Source organism: Lutjanus erythropterus, chromosome 20 (genome assembly GCF_056507025.1).
Source record: "Lutjanus erythropterus isolate fLutEry1 chromosome 20, fLutEry1.hap2, whole genome shotgun sequence".
Classification (NCBI taxonomy): Eukaryota; Metazoa; Chordata; class Actinopteri; order Lutjaniformes; family Lutjanidae; genus Lutjanus; species Lutjanus erythropterus.
Genome location: NC_139336.1, coordinates 9638695 through 9666501, shown reverse-complemented (window position 1 = coordinate 9666501; position 27807 = coordinate 9638695). Strand labels below are relative to the sequence as shown.

Genomic DNA, 27807 nt, shown 5'->3' with positions numbered 1-27807 from the left:
ATTGAGCACAGAATAGGAGCGGGAGGAGATGAGAGTCATCCTTCTGGGATTTGAATGGGATATGTTTTGTTTTCTTTTTTAACTCTGTCACTGGACTGAGAAAGAACAGGGATATTTTTGTGGGAGTGGAATGGGACAGGAGTGAAAATCAATTACCAGTTCCCAGGAAGACGCACTTCTTCATTTCTTCTGGTGTGAGCGTCTTTTGCCATTTCTGCCTTTTCTTTTCAGTTTCTCTTTCTTCATATGCATCTTAGTCATCCAAATGGTCCTATTCTCCAAGTGTTGAAATCACTCATATTGTAATATTAGCTTGTTAATCTGTTGAAATAAAATGGAAACTAAGGCTTTGATTGCTTCCCCGTTGCTGTGGTTACTCATTCCAGCACATTAATTTGGGCTTATTTTAATTTTAGACCATTTGAAGTGTTACCAGATACCCATAGAAGCATTGGTAATGTCAAATCATACCGCATATACATATTGTTTTCTATATCCTGTACAGCTGTAGAATAATTTTTTCAATATCCCCAAGAAACTGCAATGCATATGCTTCCATCGCATGAAACAATGAAACAGTTAACATCCTATCATGCTCCCAGCAGGTTCAAATTAAGCTCGAACAAGATGAGTGATTTTGAAAGAGGGGTCAAGTACGAAAAAGAACTGACTTGTCACCCATCTGTGCATACAGTATATCCTGCATATATGATATAGGAGATGCCTGAAGCTCAATGGGCAGATGATCTCAAGCTGCTCTGTAAAGAAGTGAAGCTAATACACGCTCACCTATTCACTCATGTGTATGTAATAGACAGTTTTATGTCATACTGTAGTTCTGTATGGCTTCTGAGAGACTGGTGACCTCTGAACTCCACATTTCTGTATTTATTTTCAAATATCAGAATGCAAGTGGGAACTACAGGAACAGAAAAATAAAAAAATAAAAAAATAAAAAAATAAAAAAATAAAAAGGCAGTCCTTCATGCAGCAACCAAACCAATCAATTATCCATGTATTCATTTCCAGTATAACTTGCTATGAATTTGCAGAACCATGTTCTGACAGTGTCTTCTTTGAACCCATTTCTGATGCTCCTCTTCCCATGACATTTTTAAAAGGAACATTTAAAATGTATTAAATAATTACTGAGGTCATTTGGATGAAGGTTGGATAAGAGACAGAGAGCTAGAGAATGAAGGATTTATTATTTGTGGGAATTTTTGTGAAATTGGCAAAAGTTAATATTATCTACAGATACAAGAATTTGCTCATATAAGTAAAACAAATAATATTTTGCTTGGAAAACAGTTAATTCCCCTGAAAAAAATAGCTACATCGAACCTTACACTGGTCTTAATCTCCAACCTTCCTATATCCTTCTCCTGTATCACATATCCTTTGTAGTTTTTAAGTTCATTCTTGTCCTTGGGAACATTTGTGACAAAATAATCTAAACTTTAACATCCACTTAGTTTTATCAGAGCTTTCAAACACATGTCACACATTCTTCATCACCTATGTAATGGAGTTGATACTGGGGGTCATCTTGTGACCAAGGAATGGAACCTCAGTCACAAGATAACAAGTGGGCATATATGGGGGTGAGATTGAGATCATAACCCCTGTTGCAGGGATGTTCTTTGCTTTTGGATGTAGATGGAGTCCTTGACCTTTCTCCAGAAGTCCACTGATTCCCGGGAGGTGACTTTGACCCCTTTTCCAGCCGATGCTATGGCCTGTTCTGGTGTTCACAGACAGCTGATGTTGACTGTCTTTCGCCTCGAGTTCTTAACAGCTGCATAAAACTAGGCCTATATGTTTATAGTCAAAACATTCGAATTCTTAGCTTGATTGGATTTAGGGACAACCCTACACTGTATCTACTGCAGTAGAAAATTGCATTTTATGGGATTCTCTGTTTGTTCATTCACAGGAATCAGTTCTAAATAATGTTGTATTCAAGACCACTTGAATCAAGACCAAGTCATGACCGAGACCGCAGTATATCGAGACAGTGACAAGACCAAGACTTTGAGGTGTTGAGACCAAGTCCAGATCAATACCAAGACCAAGGCAGCACGAGAGACTGAGTCGAGACCAAAGCTTTTCTTTCTTGATGCTTCCTTACCATAGAGGGCCAATAGGTCGGCAGGACATGATGTCGGCCTTCCTGGTCTCAATCTTTCTTGTGTTACAACCACACAACCAAGAAATACACAATGTCATAGCAGAATCCATATTTGATCAGTACTGTCTTGACAGTTTGATCTGAGTTTCATGAGCCCAGTGTGTTGACCATATAGTCATTAGGATCCTGTTAGGCTACCTGAGGTTAGATATCAGGTGAGAAGTAGCATCATTCTCTCATAAGACTCAGACTTCATTTAGAAACCAGTGGAAGTTGCCCCCGTTGGCCATTAGAAAGAATGCAGGATTAAGGCACTGGTTTCACTTTTCAGACCTGGAGGCTCCGTCCACTTCTTCTACTGTCTGTTCCTTACTAAGTGTGGAAAGTCTTGCATGGTCCCAGCCATCTCAGTGAGCATTGTCGTAGTCAGATTTTATTAAAAGAGATTTGGTTGACATATGCTCTGAGACAGCTACAACTTCTTCTCCTGTCACCCACATTCACCTTCTTGGAGTGCGTGTGAAAGGGGTTAGGGATTGGTGACAGCCGACAGCGGTAACAAAAATTTCAAATTCAAAATGGGTCAAGTTATTGCTGCATTTCAAGCAGGGAATTTTACCTTCAGTCACAGTATTGATGTTAACAGGTAAATCCGACTGCACAGGAAATTTAGTGGTATCCCCACAGAGTCCTCATTCTTTGAGACTGAGACAAGACTGGTCGTGTATACTGCAACACTAACTTAAGGTCAGTTTATTTCCAATTTTATCTCCTTTTGGAGTTTGTTAACTGCCATGCAGAGAATACCCAGCTGTCCTTACGTTAAACCTTTCATTTTTTTAGCAAACGATTAGTCACATGAAACATTAAACAGTGGGTGGCACAAAATATCACGCTGCGAAGGTCAGACAAAACAGATTCTCACTGTAGGCTCCGAGAATGTGACAGATGTCATTTATGTCTTCCATCAAGAATGCTGGTTTGCCCTTAAGTTTTACAGAAAAATCAAACACGTAGTGACAGACATTATTTTTCAGTTATGACTACCATCAAAGCAGAATTATTTTCCTGAAACCACCTACATCCGCATTTTCTCCCATCTGGATGCAACTCCCCTTTCAGCATCATTAGTGTCCTGTCCTTGTCTTGTCTACGGCTGTTGTGCAACACTGCTTCTCAACCTATGCTGACATCACTATCCTGGTATTTCTTCACCATCACTGGCTCTTAGCCTGAATCCATGGCATGTTTTCAAGGCTTTAAACTAGCTGAATGACCTAGACCTTTTAGGTCATCTCTTAGAAAGCTCGTAGAGCATCTTTTATTTGTAAGCATTCTTACAGTATACAAGGCAGCAAAACTGTCAATGTATTCCTGTTTGTGTTGTGCATAAATAATGTTTTGCAACTCTAGAGTATGAGTTCTATATGATTTGTTATTTTACAGCATTTTGATTGCCCATGGTTATTTTCAACTTTGATTTATACAGTAGATACTTAAACTTGAGTTCATTTAGACTTAGATATCAGGGCTTTTTCATTTGTTTTCAGCTATGTGAATAAATAATGAGGCATGTTTTGTATCAAAAGTTTCCATGGGTTTTTCATGCATATTTTAATAACACTAGTTTCATATCAAACATCCCAGTCTCCCTAAAGAAATTCAGTCCTGAAGTTAACTGAGTCAACATTGCCATCACTCTGTTAGGGAGAAATGCTTCAGACAGCCCTTACTCTGGAGAGCAGCAAGATTGTCACAGGATGGTATGCATAGAAATCTCACACACACAATGCAATTGCTACTCTCAATCTCAAAAGCCCAGGGTGAAGTATCAATGCACATCCCAGGCTACTGATAATAATAGGGATGGGCATTTCACGCCAAAATGCTATTCGATATTCAATGGGCACTACTTGACAGTTACTCGAAAAGATCAGAACCCCCCACCACCATGCATGCACAACCACACAGAGACCCATTTACACACAGCAACACAGACACATTATGTACATGCCAGAGCCGAGAAACTTCAATGAAAAGCAACACGAAAAACAGTTACAGTATCTCATCACCTACTCTCATTATATAGTTGCTTCAAACGTCCACTCAGTGTCTCTTGGCTGTTGCCCAGTATTATACAACTCAGTCCAACAGTGCCCAAACCTCTGGGAATAGCCATATTAGCGACATAGCAGCACCAAGTTCAACAGGATAAGCTATGAACTACTAAAACATCACAGACACGGCAAACTTACAGCTGTCCAGTTTGAAGTTAGGACACAACAGCTGGTATTTAACTATCACTGAGCTTGAACTGTTTGTTAAGAAAGCAGTCAGGTGGTGTACAACCCACACACGTTGTCATCAAAAACAAACTTTTTGTCCACATGTCTTCTGTCCTCTTAGGCTGGGGGCCGATGTAACGATTTGTGCTGCTTCTCTGACATGGTGTTAGTTAGTTTTGAGCCATTGAATGTTCAGTAAACAGCCTCTCAGTGTGAAATAAAATAGATCAGGGTCTGCAGATGTCCTGTTGGTGATACTACATGGGCCTGTAATAATGCAAGATCTGGCATTACGTTATTCCCAGGCACCGGCAAAATAAGGTAAATAAAGAAAGGAAAATAGATTTTAAAAGAGAAAGCGATAGTCACATGATCTTTTTGATTTTTTTAGAATGTAAGGACTAATCGAATATTCGAAAATCCCATCCCTATCTAATAAAGGAAAGGTGACGTCACAAGGTCAGTTTGGTTAATTTAGTCGTTTCAGGGTCAGTATATTACACTCAAAAAAGATAAACAATTGGTGGCTGTTTGAAATCTTGCCAAAGTAACATCATGAGATGATGTACATGTCTGTAAGATGATTTACTACTGGATATTTCAGATAATGAATTATATCTTTTTCAGGGCCCAAGAAAACATTTTTCAGCCAAGTTGGAAATTAATTCCATTATCCTATATCCTTAAACTAATTAGGCCTTTAATAATCCCCCTTAATTGTAATAGAGAAAATTAGCATGCAGAAAATAGACTTCAGGCAAAATCTGCATTTATATCCAATACATAAAATTAGATACTTGACACATATGACTACTTAGCATCTTATGTGTGGTGTCAGAGGCAGACAACTGAAAGTGACATATATCTTGCACCCTCAAAATCAAAAATACATATTTTGCTGTGGCCTGCAGTGCTGTTTTTCCATCTAGATTGTTTTGATGTGAGTTGAAAACTGTGGTGCAGAAAGCACCATAAAAATACACATTTGAAAAAATCATTAGTGTCTCTTTCTAGAAATCAGTCACTAAAGATAATGCACACACCTTGTTGTGAGCAGTTTAATGTAAGAACCGCTTTATGGTTTGCTGGTTAACTTTCTGGTTTTACATTTTTCCAATGTATATTTTGGTGCTTTGAGCACCACAAGCCACAAGCCATTTAGTCCCAACATATTTTAGAGAAGTCAGACATCTCAATGGCAGATATATGCAAAACTCTGCATCTCACACGAAAACAATGTAGGTGAACAAATAGCACTACATGCCATGGGAAAAATATGTATTTTTTATTCTGGGGTGAATTGTTCCTTTAAAGGAGCAACATGTAAAGATTAACTAAAATTTTCAACAGAATTTGAAGAAGTTATGACATTATGTCACAGACACTTGTAGACATCTACTGAAGTGAGTATGTTAAGAATCAAAATAAAACTCACCAAAAACATACTGGTTTGTCTTTCCAGTGTTCAACAATCACCAGCTCTGGTTTGGGTGAAAATAAATTCCCAGAGTCAGGCGGAGCTCTTTTAAATCACCTTGGTACAGTATTCCCCGACATCAGGCTGGCCTCTGTCCGTCTTGGATGCAAGTCCGGTCCAGGGTCATTGGTATTCACTGAAAGGCTGCTGCCGTTGCCCACAGTGAATAGAAATACACCACTGGTGCTCCTAGCTGCAGGTCAGGCCAGACTCATGTCATAGTAGGGCCTGTGGTTGCATGGTTAACTGAGCAAACAGCAGAAAGTAGGCTAGCTACCACCAAAACAGTCACAGAGGACAGAATAGCATTTAGTCTGGTGATAAGCTGCTCCTTCTGTGCATGAAGTTACCTTCGATAGTTGACCAGACCCACTGCCCCTTTAAAGTCCCCTTTGCTAACTCTGCAGCGTAAAGTTAAAATTGCAGTAGCATGTAGCAACATTGAGCATGTAGAATATCATCATTAAGCTAGCTAGCCTGCAAACAATAATGCCTTTTTTGTTGCAGAACATTTTAGTGAGAGAAACAACATGCCTCAGGTAGTGTACTCCTGAGAGGGCAGGTGGGCATATCAGCTTTTGGCCCCAATTGCCACTCCATGCCAGGAGCTGTTGTCAACTGCTCAATTTTCCCAAGGACAGATTTAGCACCAGCTAGGATGTCAGAGATCGCTGCTACACTTCAACAATACAAGTGCTGCTTCTGCTAACGTGTATTGCCAGGTGTTGTGGCTCTGTTCAGTGTGTCATCAGCTTGTGTTTGTGGTCTGGCTGCATGCAACTTCTGCTCTCTTCTTTATTGCCATCATCTCAGCTTTCTGCCTGCGTATTAATGTTGATTGTGAGTTAATTCCATGTTGTGATGGAGCTCATGTTTCATTTGCTTCTTGTTACTCAGCAACATTATGATGCTTTTATGTAGTTTATGTTTGTGCTTACACTCGAGTGTTAAAGTTCTAATGAATTCACAATCAATGTTTAAGTGTTTTCGCACATATTTATGGCACTGTAAGTCACCTATATGCCAGTGACTGCACAAGCTGTTTCAAAGGAACTTTTAGGGTGAAATTGGTTTTGCTGTTTGTCATTTTCTGTTGGCTCAAAGCAAACTCTGATCTATAGCTGTATTTCTCCCAACCCATTCACATAGTTCGCATCAGTGGCTTCATGTGGAAATTAAATGTCTTTTTCACATTCACATTTTCTCCACACACTTAATAGTCATGTAAAGATTAGAAAAGTATTTTAGCTCAAAGCAGTGTGCTCGTATGACAGCTTGTGTTACTCTATCATCGTTCCATCTAAACCGCTGAGCTGCTGTTCAATGGTTTAGACTTTGCTGCTCTGCTCAGCTGCATTCAAGGCCTATCTTAAGTTCATGCTAATGTACTGATGGTCATCTGCTGCTTGTAACGCTATGTGGCATTTCATAAAAAGAGACTATCTGCTCCCAGGCATGAATTTCTGATTTTAATATCCGTAAATTGATAATAATCTGCTGCTGACGTGTCTTATCCTGCTGGTGCAAATCAGGAGGATTATTCGGTTTAGATTTATCCATCTCTGTTCACAATGGCATAGTGTATTCCCTGCAATGGTTCTACATGCTTTGTTGAGGGGTAGCCACTTGGCGGCAGGTGCTGTTGGTATACAGATAGTAGATTTCATATCATAGCTTTATATTTCTGTATCTTACACAGTTTTAGGGAGTTTCTCATCACCTCCCAAACACCAACGTGCTGACTTTGGTGTGTGCTGGAAAACAAAAATAATGAAAAAACAAAAAATAACTTAAACAAATAATCAATTATTCAAATTGTTTAATTATTCAATTCTTTTTTACTACTTGCCTGGTCGGGCAAGTGAGTTGCCAGATTTACCTGCCTGACATGGCATTTTACTTGCCCTGGGCTAATGAGCAACCCTTATTGTTCAGTCCTGTATGGCATCATTGGTTGAAATTTGTTTGGTCTAGAAGCACATTATATCTAGCTTTACTGGGAAAAAAAAATTATTGTACTCTCAACAAAACACAACACTTTTGTTTTTGCTCCCCTTTTTCATGGATTGAAGGAAAAGAGCTGAGACTTCCTCTGTGAACAAGAAAAGTTTATTCCTCTCAATTTTTGTTCACAAATTTGTTAAAATTGATGTTAGTGAGCACTTCTCCTTTGCCAAGATCCATCCACCTGACATGTGTGGCATATACCCATGCTGATTACACAGCGTGACTGTTGCACAGCTGCGCCTTGGACTCACAAATGCACAAAAACCAACTCTAAGATGTGCTGTCCTCTCCGTTTTAAGCCTGTCTCCCGCCTGCTGTCCTCATCGCTACTAGAGTCAAAGTCCTGGTTGAAGCTGTTGTAAAACACCTCAATACAGGGTCCCCTGATGTCAAGCTGGCCTCTGTCAGTCTTGGAGGCTGTGTTAAGTCCCAATATAGCCATGTGCACTGAAAGGCTCCTGACATTGACTACATTTCCTGTGGTGTAAACATAAATACTCTGCTGGTGCTCCAAGCTACAGGTCTGGCCAGTCTCAAATGTGCACATAAAAGACAATAAAAACATACTTTTTTATTTATTAGGCACTGAACATGACTTTGCCCTTCTGGGAACAAAATGAGATATGTAGCTCTGTGTGAAATGGTCATAGTTCAGTCTCCTTTTGTTGTGATCAGTCCGAGGCACAGCTGTGTAATAATTGTGCTGTTTAAGCATTTCTATTCACCACGCTGGTCAAATTATGGATTACCTTAAGATGAAGTGCTTACAACCACACATCTTAACAAATTTGTGAACAAAGAATACAAACAACCTGATTTTGGTGGAGTTTGACTTATATTGTTAAACATGATATAAGCAGGGATGCGCTCTAAAAGGGCTAAAAAGGCATTTTTCATTTCATCTCAGCTTTAAATATATACATTCCTTATGAGCTGACTGATTAAAATGCATCTCGGTTTGGCTGCCATTTTGCAATTTCTTCCCAGATTTCTAGTGTGTTCATTTTGGAAAAGCCCTTAAAAAACATTGTGGAGGGAGGTAAACAGTTTTATCTAAATGCGGCTCAGAGTGCCAACAGCTGTTGGGCTCTGGAGGAGGTTGAAAATGTGCACTTTGATGAATGCTGAGGATTGGTATGTGCTTCACAGGCTGCATTCACAGAATGATACATGGGCGAAAAGATAAACATTTCCTTAGTTTCCATGGCACTGTTTGCTCATCCTGGTTGATGACTGGGAAAAAAAAAGGAGGCAGGAAACAGGAGAAAGCATGAGACCAGCAGTTGGCGATGATGGTATCAGAGATGATCTCAACGACAACCCTGCAGTCCCCCCAGTCAGGAGCAGATGGCTGCAGCACATGATCTGTTGAACGCCACTCCTGGTGTGGGTTTGCGAAAGCAGTGATGTGACTGTTTTGAAATAACTGGTGCTTACATAAAAGGTCGCCATTCAGTCAATGATGGAGTTTGGTATTTCAGAGTCTAACTCATTTCTCCCCAGCAGTCGCTGACTAATTGCTCCGACAGTCATAATTAAAGTGAAAGCCGCCCAGTGAGCTGCACTCCAAGTTGGAGCTTATTTGAGGTTATGAGTGATTAGGGATCATTCCTAGAGAGGCATTGCCGTTAAGGAAAAAAAAACTGCTCCTGAATGAAACTTCACATTGAAATGTCAAATCAAATTAACACACCTAACATAAAAAGAATGATTCGTCTGTGACTCAGTCGCCGCCAGGTTAGGCAAAGTTATTAGTGGCGTGTGTTTGAAGCGAAAAGGAGGAGGAGAAACACAAGAATCAGAGAGCTTGTTTTGCTGTTTTCTTTCACGCCTTCACGAATCAAAAAGTCTTCTAAGGGATGAAACGCTATACATCAAGGCTCAAAAGGGTTGTTGATGTTTGTTGTTTTTTCATGCTCCGACACGGTCTGTCTGGATGTCCTCTCTCCCACGAGCTGGGATTTGCATACTGTCTCAAATTTGATAGAGGTTTGAATTTTTACTGTGTTGCGTTTATTGTCATCTTCATTGCGGAGTGCTACAGAATCTGACCATCTCTCAAGTAAAGTCATGAGATAACAGGGTTGGGTACTGTTCACATTTGAACTGATATGGTACCAACTTCAGTGAATAAAATAATATTAATTGTGTTCATCTTCTAGACTTTCCAAATGTTATTGGACTTAATTCTGATAGTGAAATAAGGCATTTTGCTCATTCATCGACGCTTACTGATTGTGGCTTGGAACTTGTGGGTGAGCGAATGAATGATTCATGCAGCGCAGGGCAGACCATCAGGACTCTGGGTTGGGAGAGCCAGAAAGTATTGAGTTGAAACAGGTGCCAAAGTAGTTGCTTTGCTCACAGCGCTGGGCTCGTACAGTAATTAATTTCAAACATTTCCGCAAATCCTGCTAATACGAGAGTGTGAGTCACACATGGTCATGCCATTTTTGTTGCAGTTCACACTAGTTAGTAGCAGGCAGGAGGGGTGAGTCAGTGAACGAGTTAATAGAGATGAGGACCGGTTATTCCTGATTCACCAAAGAGTTCTGAGTTCTGCATGATTCATGACACACATCACATCACTGTGTGTACAGAGGATGCTCATGTGATATCCTTCCTGTTATGTTTTATTGTCGTCGTTGTTACTGCTACAGTGTTGCGCGAATATTGGTTTTATGCTAAGGCTTTGAACATATTGTTGGTAAAGAGTGTCGGATGTCGGAGTGTCGGATGCAGCCAGTAGCTGAGCTAATTAAAATGCTAACGGCCGGTTCACACTACATCTAGAGTTTCGTTGGCTTGTGCATGATGTGCACAGTTTTGTGCAAAAATACAAAGTGAAAAAGAATAATAACAGTCATATCAGCATTATATCAATAACATGTCACTTTTCACGATGGTTTCATTTTCTCTATCTATAGAATATGTCACAGGTATGAAAAATAATTGTATGAAAGCAGTGCGTTTTTTTTACTCTCCTCTCTTTTTTATTTCTCATTCCCTCTCCCCCTTCCTCCCTCCTTCTCTCTCTGAATGAGGCTGCTGATTGCCTTGTATTTACATCTCTTTTCCTCTCTTCAAAAGTCTTTTGCAAACTCATGTAAAAAGATTGGGCTTTCAGCAGCCGCTCTGGAACAGAAAAGCAGCATGGGAGGACACCACAGGCATGCGAGCCGCAGCAGTTCAGCGAAGTAGCCACCACGCATAATGACATGCATGTAGTGTGAACCAGCCGTAAGCCAATGTCAGCCAAGATAATGTAAAAGGCCAAGTTATTTCCTTCTCGAACTTCTCCAACTAGTCAATTAATCACCTGAAGACGTTGAAGTGTTAGGCGCTAGCTGCAGGAGTGCTAATGTTAGCTGGCTTGGCTGACTTGGCTTTCAGGATATCAAACACAATACAGTCTTAGATATACTTTTCTGTTTGGTTAGACCATAGACTGTAGATATAAAAATGGACAACGTGAGAGCTCGCTAAAGTGAAGCCAAAGCATCTTGATCGCCCCCTGGTGGCTGGCTGCAGTACAGGTCATAAATCCTCCCTCCCCGATGTTAATATGGGCCAGACTAAAACATAAAAGTACACATCAAATAAACTGTCCCAAGAGATGGTCTCTGTCATTTTAGGTAAATGTGTTGGTCAAGTGTTCATTTTTCCCAGTTTGGTTTTGGCTTGGTTTGGTCAGATCAGTTTGGTTTTAATTTGTTATTTGATAATATTAGATCAGGGCTTCATGCCATGATTGCCAGCTGAGCCCAGCTCACAAATGGGTACTATCTAAACACTTTGTATTTTGCTCAGATAGGCATGGTTTTGCAGGACACAGCAGAGCACGCTTCAGTGAGCTCATGGACAAGCTCTGTGACCGTGTCATTCTGTGCTCCGAGCACTCGACAGAAAGTATAGGCTAATTTTATTTCTAAAGCTTGGAAAATCAGTCACACCTGACAGAATAATACACACGTACAGTGTAAGATTATGTTATTTGGTGTTTGTGGGCCGTGTAAGCCTGTTTGGGCAAGATACAACACTGATAGCAGAATCTACGTCTTATTATATTTTTCTTTTCCTCCTTTCTTTCTTTCTTTCTTCTTTCTTGATATAATTTAGATCATCTTGACAGTGTATTGTAGCAGGGAAATAGTTGGGGGTAAACCCATTCATCCATCTTTTTGAAATGAGGCTGAGAGTTTACTCACCTATTTTCAAATTCACTATACCAATCAATGTGGGGAAAATGTGTTGTATTACTGTATTTACCACTGCATCTCTGATTTACTCATATTTTCCAGTACAACATTATGATGGCCAATTTAAGAATTCATCTGAAGTCTGGTAAAAGTTATTTGAAAACTGGGGTAGTTTGATCTTATTTGTGGTGCAGCTGTGCAAGAGTACAAGTGTATCTTCATAAATTGATGATCACATAAATATAAAGTCTCGTCTCTGTTTTCAGACACAGTTTGTCCTGGTCTCTTCTTGGTTTAATATTGGGGTTGAGGAAAGTTCATAAACAGCTTTTTATTTTACGGTTTTCCTATCTTGTCCAGAAAGATGACCAAAAGTGAGCTGAACATGCGTCAGGCTCACGAGACTCTGTCACGCAGGATGTAAGGAACCATCCCCAGGCAAAATACCAAGGTTTTAGGGAGTCCCTTCACGACTGAGTCAGACAGCTGGCTGTGTGGGCAGGAACTCGAAAGCGCGACTTTGATGCTGGTCACCAGCGCAAAATATCAGCACTCGTATCCTACATATTTTGGCTTAATTTTTGTACAGTAGGGAGTGGAGATATGTCGTCCATCTTTAATTTATGTCAGTGGGTTTGAGGTATTACTGCACTGCATTTTGCACTACAAATATTGCAGTGAGAGTTTAAAAAGATTAACCACACTTGGGACTAATTTCTGCTCGCTATTACCTTGAGTCACTGTGACAAACAAGCTGCAGGGGTAATGCTGCACACTCTCTTTCCCTCTACGTTTTTTTCTCTTACACTCACCCAGATGCTCTCCCAGGTACCGAAATTTGGCACTAATTGAATTAAAATGAATCGCTACCAGGAAGTACCATCATCATTTGGATGATACTATTAAAAGTTTGCTACCCAACCCTGTGAGATAATATCTTATCAAATCTCCTCCTAACATTTCAGTTTTTCTCAAGTCTCTTTATTGTCATCCATTGTCTTACTTGGACCGTATGTGCATGCCTTCACTTCAAAGGTTTTCACACACATTAAGATATCCCTATCACTTCATCTGAGATGGCAGATAGAAACAATGTCTGATGTTGTTTACATTGTCATGAGAGAGGCTTGATAAATCTTACATCAGTGTATGTTGCTTTAGTTTAACATCTCCTTTCTGTGGAAGCGTTATAGACTGCCAACTGTTTGGACTCGGGTCAACAGGGAGCCCGAGCCACATGAATAATGCATGGCGTCTGCTCGCAGGCATACAGCCCTGTCTGTGCTGCCACTGCACATGCAGCGCCGGAGACGGAGACGGAGCTACGGAGATCATAGAGAACAGCGGCGGATAAGACGGATACACAGCGAGGAGAGACGGGGGGCAGAGAAATACAGAGGATAATAGCGAGCACAGAGATGTACAACATGTATGACAAGGAAAAAAACAAGATGAAATATTTTAAGGGTCAGTTCACTCAAATTCCCAGAAGTACTTCTCATTCAACATTAACAGGTTGCAGCTAATGGTTATTTTCATTAGGAGTTATTGTGTCAATTATTACTTTTTCTGTTAATTTAGAGTTTATTTTATAAAAATAGATTCTCACAATTGCCAAGAGCCCTTTGTGATGTCTTCAAATGTGTTGGTTTTTCCAAGAGATTGTGAAATTTGGTTGATTTATGTTGATCTGTGCACCCTGGTTGTCTAGTGCAGTGGATTTTAAATTAAGGTCCGGGGACCAGCAGGGGTCCTTGAGTGGGCTGTAGGGACTCCCTATCAAAAGGAGGAATAGAGTATTTAAACTTTTACCTTTTATGTTTTGACCGTTAGAAAAATAAGGGATGAAATGGGCCTGGCTGTTTTGATTGATTAGAATTCATAGCAATCCTGGTTTGATCATTTATCAACTATAAAGACTTAAATAAAAAAGAAAATTACTCAGAAGGATTACTCGTGTGTGCATCTCCTGTGGGCGTCAAAATGCTCCACTGTCATTGGTTCACTTCCAGCAACTGCAACAATCAGTCAACCATTTATTAGATTGACAGAAATATGAAATATTTAATGCTTGTTTTCATCATGAATTCATGAGTTTTTCCTGATTTTCTTTGTTTAATGACATTTTAAATGAACACCTTTGGGTTTTGGACTGTTGGTCAAACAAGAAAAGTTACAAGTTACCTCAGAATGAGCTGTTATATCCACAGATCGTGATTCCTCTTTGACAGAGGTCACCATGTTGGACAGTCATATTTCTACAGTAGCCCAGAATGGACAAACCGAACACCAGCTCATTATACAGCCTTTTGCATTTTGGGTGATTATGGTGGCCACCCGTCCATGATAGGTGTTCCTACGTGCTTGGAAGGGGAGGGTGTTTGTAATCTGCAAGCTCACTGCTAAATGCTACAAAATCCTGCACACTGGTCCTTTAAACGATTACAAAAAATGTTGAATTATGTGATCTTCTAATGGTCCATCAAGATACTCACAATGTCATCGGTTTGATGCCAGCTGGTTGCAACCATTTATCAATTAAGCAAATATTCAATTGACAGAAAATAATTGGAAATTCTTTTGGTAATTAGTTAATCGTTCAGGTCACCATAAGCAGAAAGTCCAGAAAAAGGCTGTCAAACATAGATGTTCCCTGATTTCCTTTGTCTTATACTGTTTTATATCATTATGTCATGTTTTCTGATATTTTTTGACTGACTTTGACTCACAATTAATCTATCGTTAAGACATTAATCTGCGGATGAATCAACTATCATCAGTTGCAGTCGTACTTACTGTCAAATGTCGATCCCTACTATCTGCTGTCTGTACCACCTTGTCAATTATTCACACAGATAGTTTCAGTTCAGTGGCCAGATTCTGATAAATCCATCTCCGAGGTTCTTTTTGCTGCCCAAAAACAATAGCGGGGAGTGGAATTTCGTCAGAGCTCCCCAAAGCCCTGAAAAATCATTTCTGACAAATTCTGCAGCAAAGAGTTTTTTTTTTTACAGCAACAATGTCCCAGTTATTCTGGATAACCCACAGACTTCACTGTCAGCACTCTCATGGGAACTAAATGTTGTTTTTCAATGCTTTGACCACCACAAACAAAATTCCATTCACCCCCAGGGCGAAAGCTGAAGTCTCAGAACCTTGACACAAAACTACTCTCAGTTGGCATTTTATAACTGTAAGTGCTCCTTGCTGAAACGAATGTAGTCTAATACAGCAGCCCAGCTATTCTATTCATGGAGGGCAGAGTATTCAGTTTTTGTTGAAACTGTCTAGGTTGTGTTGTTCATGCCATTTATAAAGTGCTGCAGGGATGATGTATTTTTGTAGAACAACCTGGAAGTTAGCATTGCGCTGCTTCCCTTGACAAAAAGCAAAATGAGATTTTTTTTTATTGGATTTTAAATAGGTTCAGAAAATAAGCACTGTGGCAAATAAAAGTTCGATACCTACAGGTTTTGTTCAGCAAGATGGTCCTCACGAACAGTCACCACTTTTATGATTTTTGAAGTGAAAATCATTAGGAGTGAAAGGCTAATGCTACACACTACACCACAGTTGTTTGGCTTCCATGTCACCACCACTAAACGTTCATTTATGCCCACTTCGTTTAGCATAAGTGGGCCTTAAGTGACTACCATGTGTCATGATGATCTGAAACATGGGTACTCCATCTAGCAGCTTTGTTGAACTTGTCCAGACGTGTGTGAGACACCAGAGCCAGAGGACGGTGACAAGAGAGGTTTTTTTTTTCTTCTGTGTTGGGTTGTTGGAACTGAAGTGAGCTGAAGTGAACTGGTGGGCTGATTTGGACTGAGAGAATTTCTGAAGGTACATCTATAACTGACCGTTTGGGAAGGTTGTTCGTGTCAATTTGCAGAGTGTTGGGGGACCGTGGCTCCAGCACATCACTGATCCATGTTTCGGGTCCGCCCAAAAAATCAAAACGATCTAACTCCACAATGCAGTACCACATAGCTGTCAGTCTTTTCACGTTTTCAGCAACTAGGTTCTAACATGTATAATGTGTTTAGAAGAAAAACTTTGATGTCCCAAACAACCTTGGCAGTCTCAGTAAGCCTCTTGTTAACAACTGCCTTTGTTAAGGCACATGAAAGCTTCAGGATTATTGAGCAGTGAATTGTATTTTATGTTGTAGAAGAGAAGGTGAAAATCTGTTGTGTTAACCACAGAACATATTTCAGGCATCTACCCAAAAATCCATTCAGACAACCCACTGATTTTGAGATGAGGGAAACAGAGGTGCAAATATGCCAACTCATTCCTGGGTTTTAGGATTCATTCCTCAGCAATCTATAGGCAACTGGGTGTAAAACTCAAACTATCAGCATGGCTACATTCCACTTTGGTTAAGAAGAAAAATCTCTGGCTGTAATTCGGGTGAGCTGACCCTTTACGACACTGGGGAGGAAGCAGGGAATAAAGTGAGAAAGAGATCCGGAAGACCAAAAGCATCATAAATAATGATAAGAAACTGAAAGTGAGTGAAATGTGGGCACCCCACGGAGAGGAGGGCGAGGTGATGGAGTGGAGAAATGTAGTAGCGTGGGGAGATAGGTGGAGAGGAGCATGTGAAAATACCACAGGGAGCGGCGGGCAGATTGGCCATCTGGATCTCCAAGCTGACAGCTTGACATGTTCTGAGTGCAGCGAACATGGAGTAAATTCATCAAGCAGGGCCCCCCTCTTGAGATATGCAACACATTACACGGGAAGCGTAATTAGAGAGCTGGTGGGGCCCACACTGAGCGTCACCGTGAACAGAACGGTCGAACGGAGATCAATGTTTTGCTCTCTAAATTAATGAGGGTAATGTTGATGTGGCAGCCTCGTCACCGGAGATCTGCGGGGAACAGGACAGATTCCAACATGTGTGAATGGAGACGCCGAACAGGGCACAAGCTAATTAAATTACAGTGGACACAAACACACACACACACACTCAATAAGAAAATGCTTCAGAGCTTAAACACAAAAAAATGATTGATGAATATTTTTAATTTGACCAATTCATATTGCTCACCAATAAAGTCATTATTTTCATTATAAAACATACTGTTGAAAGTGAACAAAGAATACAGCTGCTTACTAAATATCAACAAATTCAAGGGGGGAAAGCAGAAATTTACAATAGAAAATTACCATTTTCCGGTGTAGAAAGATTATGTTTGAAGATTAAAACAAACAATTCACAACTCAATGCGTCTCAAATATAATTAGAACTCATAATGGATGAAAACACAAGCACACGCGGAACTGCGCACAGCAACATCTGCAGTCTCTTTTGAAGGCAGAGACGGGTATTTTAAGGAAAAGTGAAGCATGTTTCCAACATAAGTCATAAAATGTAAGCAGTGCTCAAAGTTATCTTTCAGACGGGACCTTCCTAATGAAGACCGTCAATGCAAGATCATTTATTCACAAAGACGTACACATTTACACACATGAAAAAAAGCCAATTCGGTAACGGAGCACTGCTCGGACGTGAGGGAAGTTGAGGCTTCTTTTGATTTTTTTTTTTTTTTTTTTTTTTTTTCGGGGATTTCCTCTGGATTTGTTACAACCCATGTTTGGGAGAGCCAAAAGCCAAAAAAAAAAATGCTCCATTTGGCTCTTTGGTATTTGGTGTTGAAAATGGCAGAAACACATATTCATAAAGTACAACATTAACAACATTAGAATTTCAGAAAATTACATTTCACCCTTAGTAGGAGCTTTTTCTTTTTTCCCTCTCCTGCTTCTGATTGGCCTTCCTGTCCTCCAAATCAAACTAGATAGTCGAGGTTTGATTGCAATTAGAAACAACTTAGAAAAAAACTTTTTTTAAAAAAAAAGCAAACAAACAAATAAACACACCGAGAGTCAATGGCTGGGGGATAGTTTGCTTTCCTCTGGCAACTTTTTCGCAGACTTCAAACAATCTTCCAGCTGCTGACTCGAAATCCACCTGGTTCCCGTTTTACTGACAGGTGCGCAGAAGCTCAGTGACTCCTTTCATAATTTTCTGCTCCAGTGAGGCACATTTACACCATCCTAGCCTGTGATTAGTCTTTCTTAACAAAAAAAGGTATTGAAAGATGATAACATGATGCTTCAAAATATGGAAACCCACTTTAAATTATACACAGCTGTGTTAGCAGAGCGGTCAGATCCACCTCTTCAGTGCATGTTTGTCAATTCATTGCTCAGTTTACACTTTTTAAAGCCTCTTGAATTTGTACAGTCTCTTGTTCGTGTTTGTAACAATGCCACGTTGTCCTCATGGAGACAATAAGCTATTAATGTCTATACAATAAGCTCCCATGTTGGTTATAACCATCCATTAGTGCTCATGAGTTTTCCTCCAAGGCTCTACTGCATTTCCACAACCATCTGTGTCAGTGTTTGTGTAGCGATGAAGCATGATGAAATGCAGCAAGCTGATGACCAAAGACCACGGGCCAAAAAAAGACGTTATAAAATCTTAAGAAAAAGAAAAAGACAGTAGTATCTCCTCTTTGTCTTGGTCAGTGGTTGCCCTTGTTAGCGTGGAGGACCATTTTCAAAATGTATCCTTGAATGTGAGTTATGGTAGTAGGATCCTGATGGGGTTGTCTGCATATGTCTCTCTCCTGTATCCCTGTTTCAACGTGGTTTGCTGCACCATCCGAAAGCAGTCCCTGTTTTAGGGGGTTAATGGATGGTAGGCACATCTCCCAGCCAGGCACCAGGTAGGGGGCGTGGACACGTATACTCATTCTGCGAGAACAGAAAGAAAAAAAAAAAAGAAGACAATAAAGTTAAAACCATTTAACAGCTGGTCTGTGCCAGTTACAGAGGTGGTGGTTACAATGTAAAGTTAATTACAGTGCCCAGTGATTTGATAACAGTACAATGGGGCTGTGACAGTGCCAGCAAAGCAAATTAGGGTAAGCAATTAAGCAGATGATGAAATCCCATGTGCTTAGATAGCTTAGAAGGCTGGAGTGACTTCCCCTAATGTCTCACAGAGATTAAATGAAGGCCTTGTGCAGAAAACTCTTACAAGTGTTCAATTTAAAAATGTCACTTTAAGCTGAAGTGATTACATATGAAAGTGTACCTGCTCAACATTTCGTAAAGTTATGTCATGTTGTTTGCAACAAAAGTTACAACTACCCATTAGTCAAGCACTGATTAGCATCAGAACAATGCCTGAAATAGCAACTGTAATTACTTCAGTATAAGTTAATTACATACATGAGCCGGATTTTGTTTTCAGATTTATTATATCTTTACAGTATGTGAGAAATGTATGCCTGCTCTAGTAAAAGATAATTAAAAGTCAGTTTGGTCAATATAATATAAATATTTTCAAGTTACTTGAAGGGAACAACCTTTAATGTGTTGAACATTTCTTTAACGGTGTTAATTTACACCTGGCAGAGAATAGGCACACTGCATCTATCTGACTGCTTCACCCATGAAGACGGAACCCAGTATACACACTCATTAGTTAGTTTCTCACATTAGTTTAACTATAAAGAGCGACAAAGTCTGTATAGAAAAAGAGGTTGCGGTGGGTGAAAATGAGTAAAGCACAGGATTCTTAGTCGAGATGGTGTTTGAAGGAGTTTTGATTAATTCTAGCGTGAAACTTTAAGTCAGTGTCAACATTTAGTTAACTTATTTTTCTCATTTTTTTCTAAAATATTAATTTTAGTTTTCAGTTGCAGTTTGGTTAGGTTCGGGCAACAAAAATATTGGCTCTGGTTTTTGTTTCTGCCATGTGGGTATGAATAGCCACCGGCTGCAAATAGCATTGTTGGCTGAAGACACCTGGGTGCTTGTATTTTTATTTCACTAAAATTAAACATTAGAATCCTTTTTTTTAATCAGTTCCTTTCCCAGTTATTAATAGGCCACGCACACACAGGTGCTTGTTTAAAATATACTAGGCTATTTACCTCTGGGTTGTAAAGCTATTTACACCGTGAGTGGAAATATTATTGTTGGCTACAGACACCTGAGTGCTTGTTTCTGCCCATGCTAGGCTATTTAACCCCCGGGTGTAGAAAGCCACATTGACTATTTACACCCTGGGTGCAAATAGCATTGTTGGCCACTGCCACCTGGGTCCAAGTAGCATCCGTCTTTATTCAGGCAATAGTATGTTGACAAACTGTGGGTTGAAAAAGTGGCAACAGTAGAAATAATTTTCAAAACACTGTAAAAGGATGCAAAAAATCATGGGAGCAACCGTTATGTTTACTGACTATGTAAGTGGTATGTTTCAACACACTTTCAATCATGTACAAATAGAATGCCTGAATATCTGCTTTCATTTTTAATTTATTCCTCATGTTATCTATGGTTGCATCTATATAATCGGTATCAAATACATTTATGTGAATAAACAGGCTCAGTCCTATCACATAGCCTATTTGTATCACTAGAAATAGTAAATTAGAAATCATGACAAGTGAATGATTCGGGACCTTTAAATGTCAGCCCTTTCCCACAGGTCAACTCAAGCTTGTTGAGATGTTGCAAATTAGTACGAGATTTTGACATTTTACTCTCATTTAAGAGCCACAAGCTTTGAATTGATCTCCAGACTGAGAGAGGCAGAGGCACTCTCAGCCCTGCATATCCAAGTTTGCCTCTGAGCATTTTGTGCTCTGAAAAAACCCTCGACTTAACAACTTAACCTTTAAAAGAGCCTATTTGCGACTTGGCTACAGGTAAATCCACATTGCCTTAATAACACAAATGCTGGGAGTTTGTGCTAGGCTAAGCAATTTCTAAAGCTTTCAGAATCTGCTCGAAATTATCCCGGCTCAACTTTCTGCTGCTCAAGCTGAGATTGTTGTCAGCGTGAAGCAGATCTCTGTAACACAGGGCTCAGACGAGTATGCCCTGAGCAGAACTTTTATTTAAACGTTATCAAACAGGCTGATAAGTCTTCACTCAAGTCTTTATCTACCTCTCAGGTGGATGTGAGTGAAGTGAAGACAGCTGCACAAATTGTCATACCTCAGACAATTTCGGCAGAGCACAAAAACAGAAACAACTCGCAGCGAAAAGCTGCGCTGTGCTTGCGAACACATGCACATTAAGGTGAACTCTGAGGTAAGGAACACACACACACACACACACACACACACACACACACACACACACACACACACAAGAGCTGATGCACAAAGCCCCAGAACAGGCAGACACACACACCTACACAGCAACACTTCATCCTATGAGGTGGTTTAAAAAAACAATATAGGATAGGATCATCTACCCACCTCATTTCTGTCACACCATCAGCAGCGAGGGGCAGATTTTGAAAATATTCAGTGTTTTGTTTTTTTTTTTTTGTTTTTTTTATCAGGGTAAATTGCTTATAGCTGTTTTCACATGTTTCTGATTCGTGTTCATAAAACCAGCTAGCCAATGGGAAACCATACCGCAGGGACCCTGGCTGGAAGCGGGCAATAAAACACCCTCAATACGAGATTGTGGTAATTTTCACTCGATGGATAGATCTAACAGCCTCTCGCACATACCAGAAGGAGAAGTCAGTCTGCTGTCTCTCTGCCTCTGTGCTCTCTCCCTCCCTGTCTGTGTCGCTGCTCCTCCACACACACACACACACACACACACACACACACACACACACACACACACACACACACACACACACACAGAGGCCAGCAGCACAGCTTCAGAGCGGAGCTCAGCAGTGGGAATGGCACAGACTTTAGGTATATTTTAACAACGGCGACATCCGTTCTCCGTCAGTGCCACAAAAGGGAGACGGTATGATCAAGTTTTCAAACACTTGTTGAACAAGCAGAACACAAACTCTGCCTGGAGTAACTTCTGCTCTCTCTTATTACCCACTCTGTTACACTCAGATGGAGCCCATAATGATAAAGTGCTGAGGATGAACTTGCATTATCTTCTATGACAAATTGTTGATAAAAAAAAAAGAGGAAGGGTTATAATTGCGAGTTAACTTGTATTTATTTGTTAAGGTGCTACTCAATATATGTTTAAATCACAAAATAGATTCTAAACCAAGTCATAGCCACGCACAGTTTAAAGTTAATGCTGCTCTATTTTTTATCCTAATAAACTATTCTCATCTGAAAAACTGAATATGACAGTGGTTGCTTGTTGGAATTAAATTCAGTTAGTGGGGTGCAGTTTAGCTCTGTGTCAAAGTATTGACCTTCTGAATAGCCACAGCTTCCACTGGGACGTGCAAACTCCGACCTACAAATAGGCAGCATCAGATGTTAATTATTCGGCTTTTGTGAGTTTCTTCAAAAATGTACTTTTCTGTATGTATTATATTTCTGTAAACTGCTTGGTTTGCTCGCAATATTCTAAATAAATAATGTTAAAATGAGAAGTTTGAACTTGTAGTCCTGTTTGTTGTTTCCTTATTAAGGTTATACAGTTATATGAACCTTGGATGCTGGCTTAGGATGTCATTACACTTTTCTATGTATCTTCAAGAGACTATGCTAAAAAAAACTTTACCATGCAAACATATATATGATACAATTTTGAGCTAGAATAAAAAAAGACCTCTTCTATGTGGTGCACCAATATGACAATGCAGCAGTATTCAGGAGGCTGTTTTCATTAAAAAAAAAAAAAAACTTCATTAAAGAATATTATATATTTTATTTAACATGGTATATAATTTAACATATGCATACGTCAACCAATTGTAGAAAGGCACAATGAGAGAAGAATAACTCAAACTAAAATAAATAGGTAATAAACATCATTATTGTTCAGTGTCAGTCAATTGCTGAATATTTTAATACTGACAATCCATTAGGGGCAGGTTGTAAAACAAGAAGAAGCTTCTCAGTATTTACACCTGTCAGGAGCTCCTCTTCTCCTCATGAATGTTCCTAAATCTAAATCACCCCAAGCATTGTTTTCTGTATATATTCTGTTTTCATATCAGCGGATATCGGTGAATATACTAGACAAAAAACTTTATTAAAAACTTTGCAAATCTAATCACATCTGTCAGTTGTGGTGGCATTGCAGTAGGTGCTTCACAACTTGGTGACTGGCAGACTCTTCTAGTTCATACATATAATCATATAGCCATTTGGTCTCAACCTATAACATGTTGCAACTTACCCTACTCTCTGCCTGTTGCAGAGTACTCTTGTCACTTTGTTTTTAGTTCATCGGCTCAAAATGTTCATTTTCACTTTTTGCTTTGTAAAACCTGAATCAATCCGATGTGCGGTCAAATGCAGTGACACGGCAGCAATTTGAAAGTAATTGCAGTCACATCTCTTACATCTGAATTCAAGTGATGCCATACCTGCCTGAGCAATTGTAGGGGTGCATTGCATTCAAGACAGCGGTCACAGAGTCAACCACTGTGTGGCTCATTACACTTTATTTCATGGTAATTCCCCCAACAAGAGCAGAGGTCACAATTTTCGCAAAAGTAAATTGTTTGCTGATCATTTTCCTTCATTGTCTTGTTTCTTGTTTTTCTGTAGTTTTGTTGCTCTCATGTTATATTATAGTTATTTCAGCACAACCCAAATATTTGCTTCATGGCCACAGACATTGAAGCTGTTATTTGTGAAAACTCATTATGCTCTTTCAACGTGATTTTCTTCCAAGTGTTTGGTTAAATGAGGATTGTAATTCCTCACACATCTTCAAACACTGGCATTGCAAACAGCCATTAGCCATTTGATGGCTTTCAGTCCAAAGTTGGATGCTTTTTACATCACTTTGCAAGAAAGGATCGCATGTTTTTGTTGCCAAACTCCACCAATCCTCGTCCCTTATCAGATGCTGATATTCAAGACGGGTCACTCACTTCCTTCATGGCAACAAGGACATATGCTCCCCTTCAGCACTCTATCAGAAGTTTAACTTTTCAGTGATAGAAAGGGAACATAAATTATTTGCTGCTAGTTCTTCAGCATAGTTTACAAGGACATTTGGACACAAATTGTGACTTTTCACAACACAGCAACATTCTTAATGCATCTGAGGGAGCAATGTCCTCCTCCACCTTGCTGTGGCAGCCTCTGAAAACAGCTACTTCCATTAAAAACAGCCCAAAAGTAGTAGTTCTTCAAGTCTTCAAGCAAGGCCATGGTTTTAGACAAAGTGGGAGTTAAGACAAGTTGGCAATGGCCCAGGATAAACTTGGCTAACACTGTGGTCAGGGGTCCTTCTGTCCCACCAATGCAGGATGGCAGTCTATGGATGAAAAGTAGCTGTTAGGTATTTATACTGTTCAAGATGTCTGAGAACGTATGTCACTGGGCCACAATGAGTCTGCTCTCCCTTAGAGCACATTACATTTCAGGCAGAAGAAGCGCGAGCGCTAATTTGCTGTCCAGAGACAAGCCAGTTGACAAGATGCATTCAGAAAATTTAGACTTTTGGGGAGAGAAAGAGGATCTGTTTACCTCAAGGACAAACGGTCGCTGTCCTTTACTGGATCTCATCATAGCAATCTACCCTTGGGAGTGTTGTGTTTGCACACACACCATAGCAAGAAGGGCTCCTCTACCTCCCCGTTCTCCCCGCATGAGCTTCTTAGTAGTTGGACAAAGAAGACATGAGAAGCTGGCGGCAATCGGCGTTCTCAGACTGGACAACTTCCCTCAATAGGCAAAGATACTTGGCTAACGTAGCTACCACCCTGGTCAGTCTCTTAAAACATTATCACAGTGGATGCATGACATGCACAGCGTTCAACCTGAGGCATGAAATACTGAGTGGAGCTGGCTTGTGAGGCTAGAGCTGTTCCTTGTAGTGTTGTGCACTGATATGGAACCACACAGCATCGCCCCTTGAAGCAGAGGCGACACGGAAAGCTTGAGTAATTCCTGATGTTTTATGATGACTGCAAGGATTTAATCAGTGTACATGGAAGGCCTTCATACATCCTCTGAACAGTTGTGAATGATATTATTGCCTATCTGAACCAAGCTCTACCTTAATGGCATTCTAATTCATTTTAGAATGCATCTAAACATGTACAAAATGAATAAATTATCCAAAAGAAACAAATACTTCTACTTTACATTGCCAACTAAAGCCACAGAGATGCCTTTGTGCACTCGTGTTTGCCATAAGATATTTTCTTTATTTAAAAATGTAAGAAGGACAGATTTGAGGATGAAATCATTTTTGAAAACTTACTACTATGGTATTCAGCCTCATTATTTGACATTTCTCCAGCAAGGCATTCTGAGCAGAGACTATGGAAGTATTTTTCTTTGGGCAACAGACCCACACAAAGAAGAATCTGAAAGAGAATTCCGTTTTAAAAAAAACACACAGAGATACAGCACAGATATTGAAAAGTATCTTATACAGACATTTTCTGAATCTGATTTTAGGTAGACGTTCTGCTTGCATGAATATTAATATATTTTGGAAGGCACTTGGTTTTGCGGGTAGTCTTTGTTTGCTCTAACCATCATTTTTACATTTGAAAATGTGTCAAGGAAAGGTTGATTAAGGAGTTCTACTTTATTTAGAGCAGTGATAGAGCAGTGATATCCAATTTACCATTCTGTAATTCACAATGACAATAAAATCACTCAGATTTGGAGTTTTTTGGTTTGTTTATACAAATTAGTAAATGTTCAATAATGTGCTTTTGCTTGGGAAGTTGCATACTAGCCCACATACACTTAAAGATCTATTAATTTTGTCTCTGGATGGAGTAGTTTATATTTGTGGTTTATGTTTATGAATCATTTTAACAGTTGCGTGACTGCATGCTGGAAGAGCTTCCAGCTATGTTTAATTTTGTATAAACTCTTACAAATGTAATCAAAGCATTTACAACTAAAATGCAATTGGAGCTACTAAATGCAGTATTTAACTGCTACATAATCCCAATATTAATTTTTGTGGCAAGTTGGTGAATAACGTAAGTTAATAAGTCATTTAATTTGAAAATAAGGAATTTCAAAGAAAGATGATTTATGACTCTTTTAATGTTGATTCATTGTTTATTGCCAATTTGCAAAAGTGGCCTCTGGGCAAGGCAAGTTGAGTATGCCTGGACTAGAGTCTCCTGATCTTCGTAGAAACTCTCTCTATCTTTCTACTGTTTGGACGCAGACATCGAACAAACATGATTTTCATGACAAAAATGGCATTATCCTAGGTTTTGCATTTACTGATATTTCGGTGGCATGAAAAAAGAACCCTAAGAATAATGGGCTAGCCTTCATTTCACAGAATTAAGGTTACAATGTGTAACCACTGATTTTAATACGATATATCAGATGCAATCTCAGTAGAGCAGCTGCAAACAGTTGACAGAACTACATGTAAAACTATAAGTCTCTTACTTTGCAGTTCAAACAAACCCAATTTTAAAATTAGAACAAAGTAACAAAATCCATTAAAAATAAAAAAAAGACTGCACAGCTTTCTTTTAATGGAGGTCCGTGGTATTGGTCGGCATTCCAAAAAATCCCCTGTTCCATACACAGGGAGTTGAGGGGTTGTAAAACGGCGGATAAACACATTTAATTTCCTATAAACTCTTCAAAATAAAAGTCTCCCAATTTTTTCTTATGTAAAAGCTTTTGTTATGAAGCTGCAAAATAAGGAAATTCTGGGTTTTAATCAGCTGTAACTTAATACTACCCCAGGTATCCAGCTGAAAGTGATCATGAAAAAGTAAAATGAAGCAGATACCTGAAAGCACAAACAGCAAAACAAGAGATAAACTAAACTTCAAACCACAGAGATTTAGTTAGAAGCTACAATTCATTGAGAGCTGAACACACAAAGACATTTAAAGACCTCTCTAGTCTCCTGCACAGAGTTGAATCTCAACACACACTTGTTTGAGGGGGAGACAGGGTTGGCCGTGATTGGCGCATTGTCATCGCAAATTGCTTGGAGGCGTGTTGGTTGCACTCCAGAGATGGTCCTTGTTAGGTGTGACTCGGCACAGCTTGGTATGGAAATGCAAATCAGCACGGCACAGTTTGACTCAGTGCAGTCAAATGAAATGAGCGAAATCCCTATCTGATGATTCGATTCTAAAATATAAAAGTCCTTTATTAACTCATTAATCCATGGGTTAATGGATTACTAGTACTCGATTAGGACTACTGGTCCTATTCAAGGAGAACATCTGCTTTTTTATATTTATATTACCAACACTACTTGATCCTGTGGAGTTCATTCTCAGTTTCAAACCACTGGTGTTACTGGAGATAACACAAACAGGACTCTGAGCCGTGAACATCACAGGAGGTTCTTGTTTCATTATCAGTGTCCCCTCACAGCAGGAAACCAGCTTTGGAGGTTTGTGTGAACGTAAAATATGAGAGAGAATCAATTCAAATCTTTCTCCATTCTAAAAATGGTGAAGATTGTAAAATTGTTAACTCAAAACAATAAGCCTTGTACATACAGCATGTTTGAGTTGTGTTGCTCCTTCTACACTGCTTTGAAATCATTGTATACACAACAAAACAACACTAATAGTCACAATTAAAAGGCACATAATTATACATCCTGTTCCCTCGCCGTGTGGGCATTCCAAAGGAACCTTGGCTAAGACTAAGTTCTGCTCTTTTCAAGAACACAGGTTACATGTCCAGAGCTGTCCCTACTTTCATCCACCCCCCTGATGCCTTTATGTGTTTTTAATTAGGCTTCTAATTAGCAGGA

At 39.6% G+C, this 27807-nt stretch overlaps 1 protein-coding gene across 2 annotated transcripts in view; it reads right to left on the bottom strand.

The window, feature by feature from the left end:
* Positions 1-17113: 17113 nt before the first annotated feature.
* Positions 17114-27807, bottom strand: part of LOC146308178 (leucine-rich repeat transmembrane neuronal protein 4-like) — a 72341-nt gene continuing 61647 nt past the window's right edge. For both annotated transcript variants that reach the window (XR_014772662.1, XM_084746501.1), the window contains exon 3: positions 17114-18873. Coding sequence is in view for 1 of the 2 variants with exons in the window: in XM_084746501.1 (XP_084602627.1) it covers positions 18808-18873 (66 nt within the window). In the remaining variant the exon portion in view is untranslated. The remainder of the gene's footprint in view (positions 18874-27807) is intronic.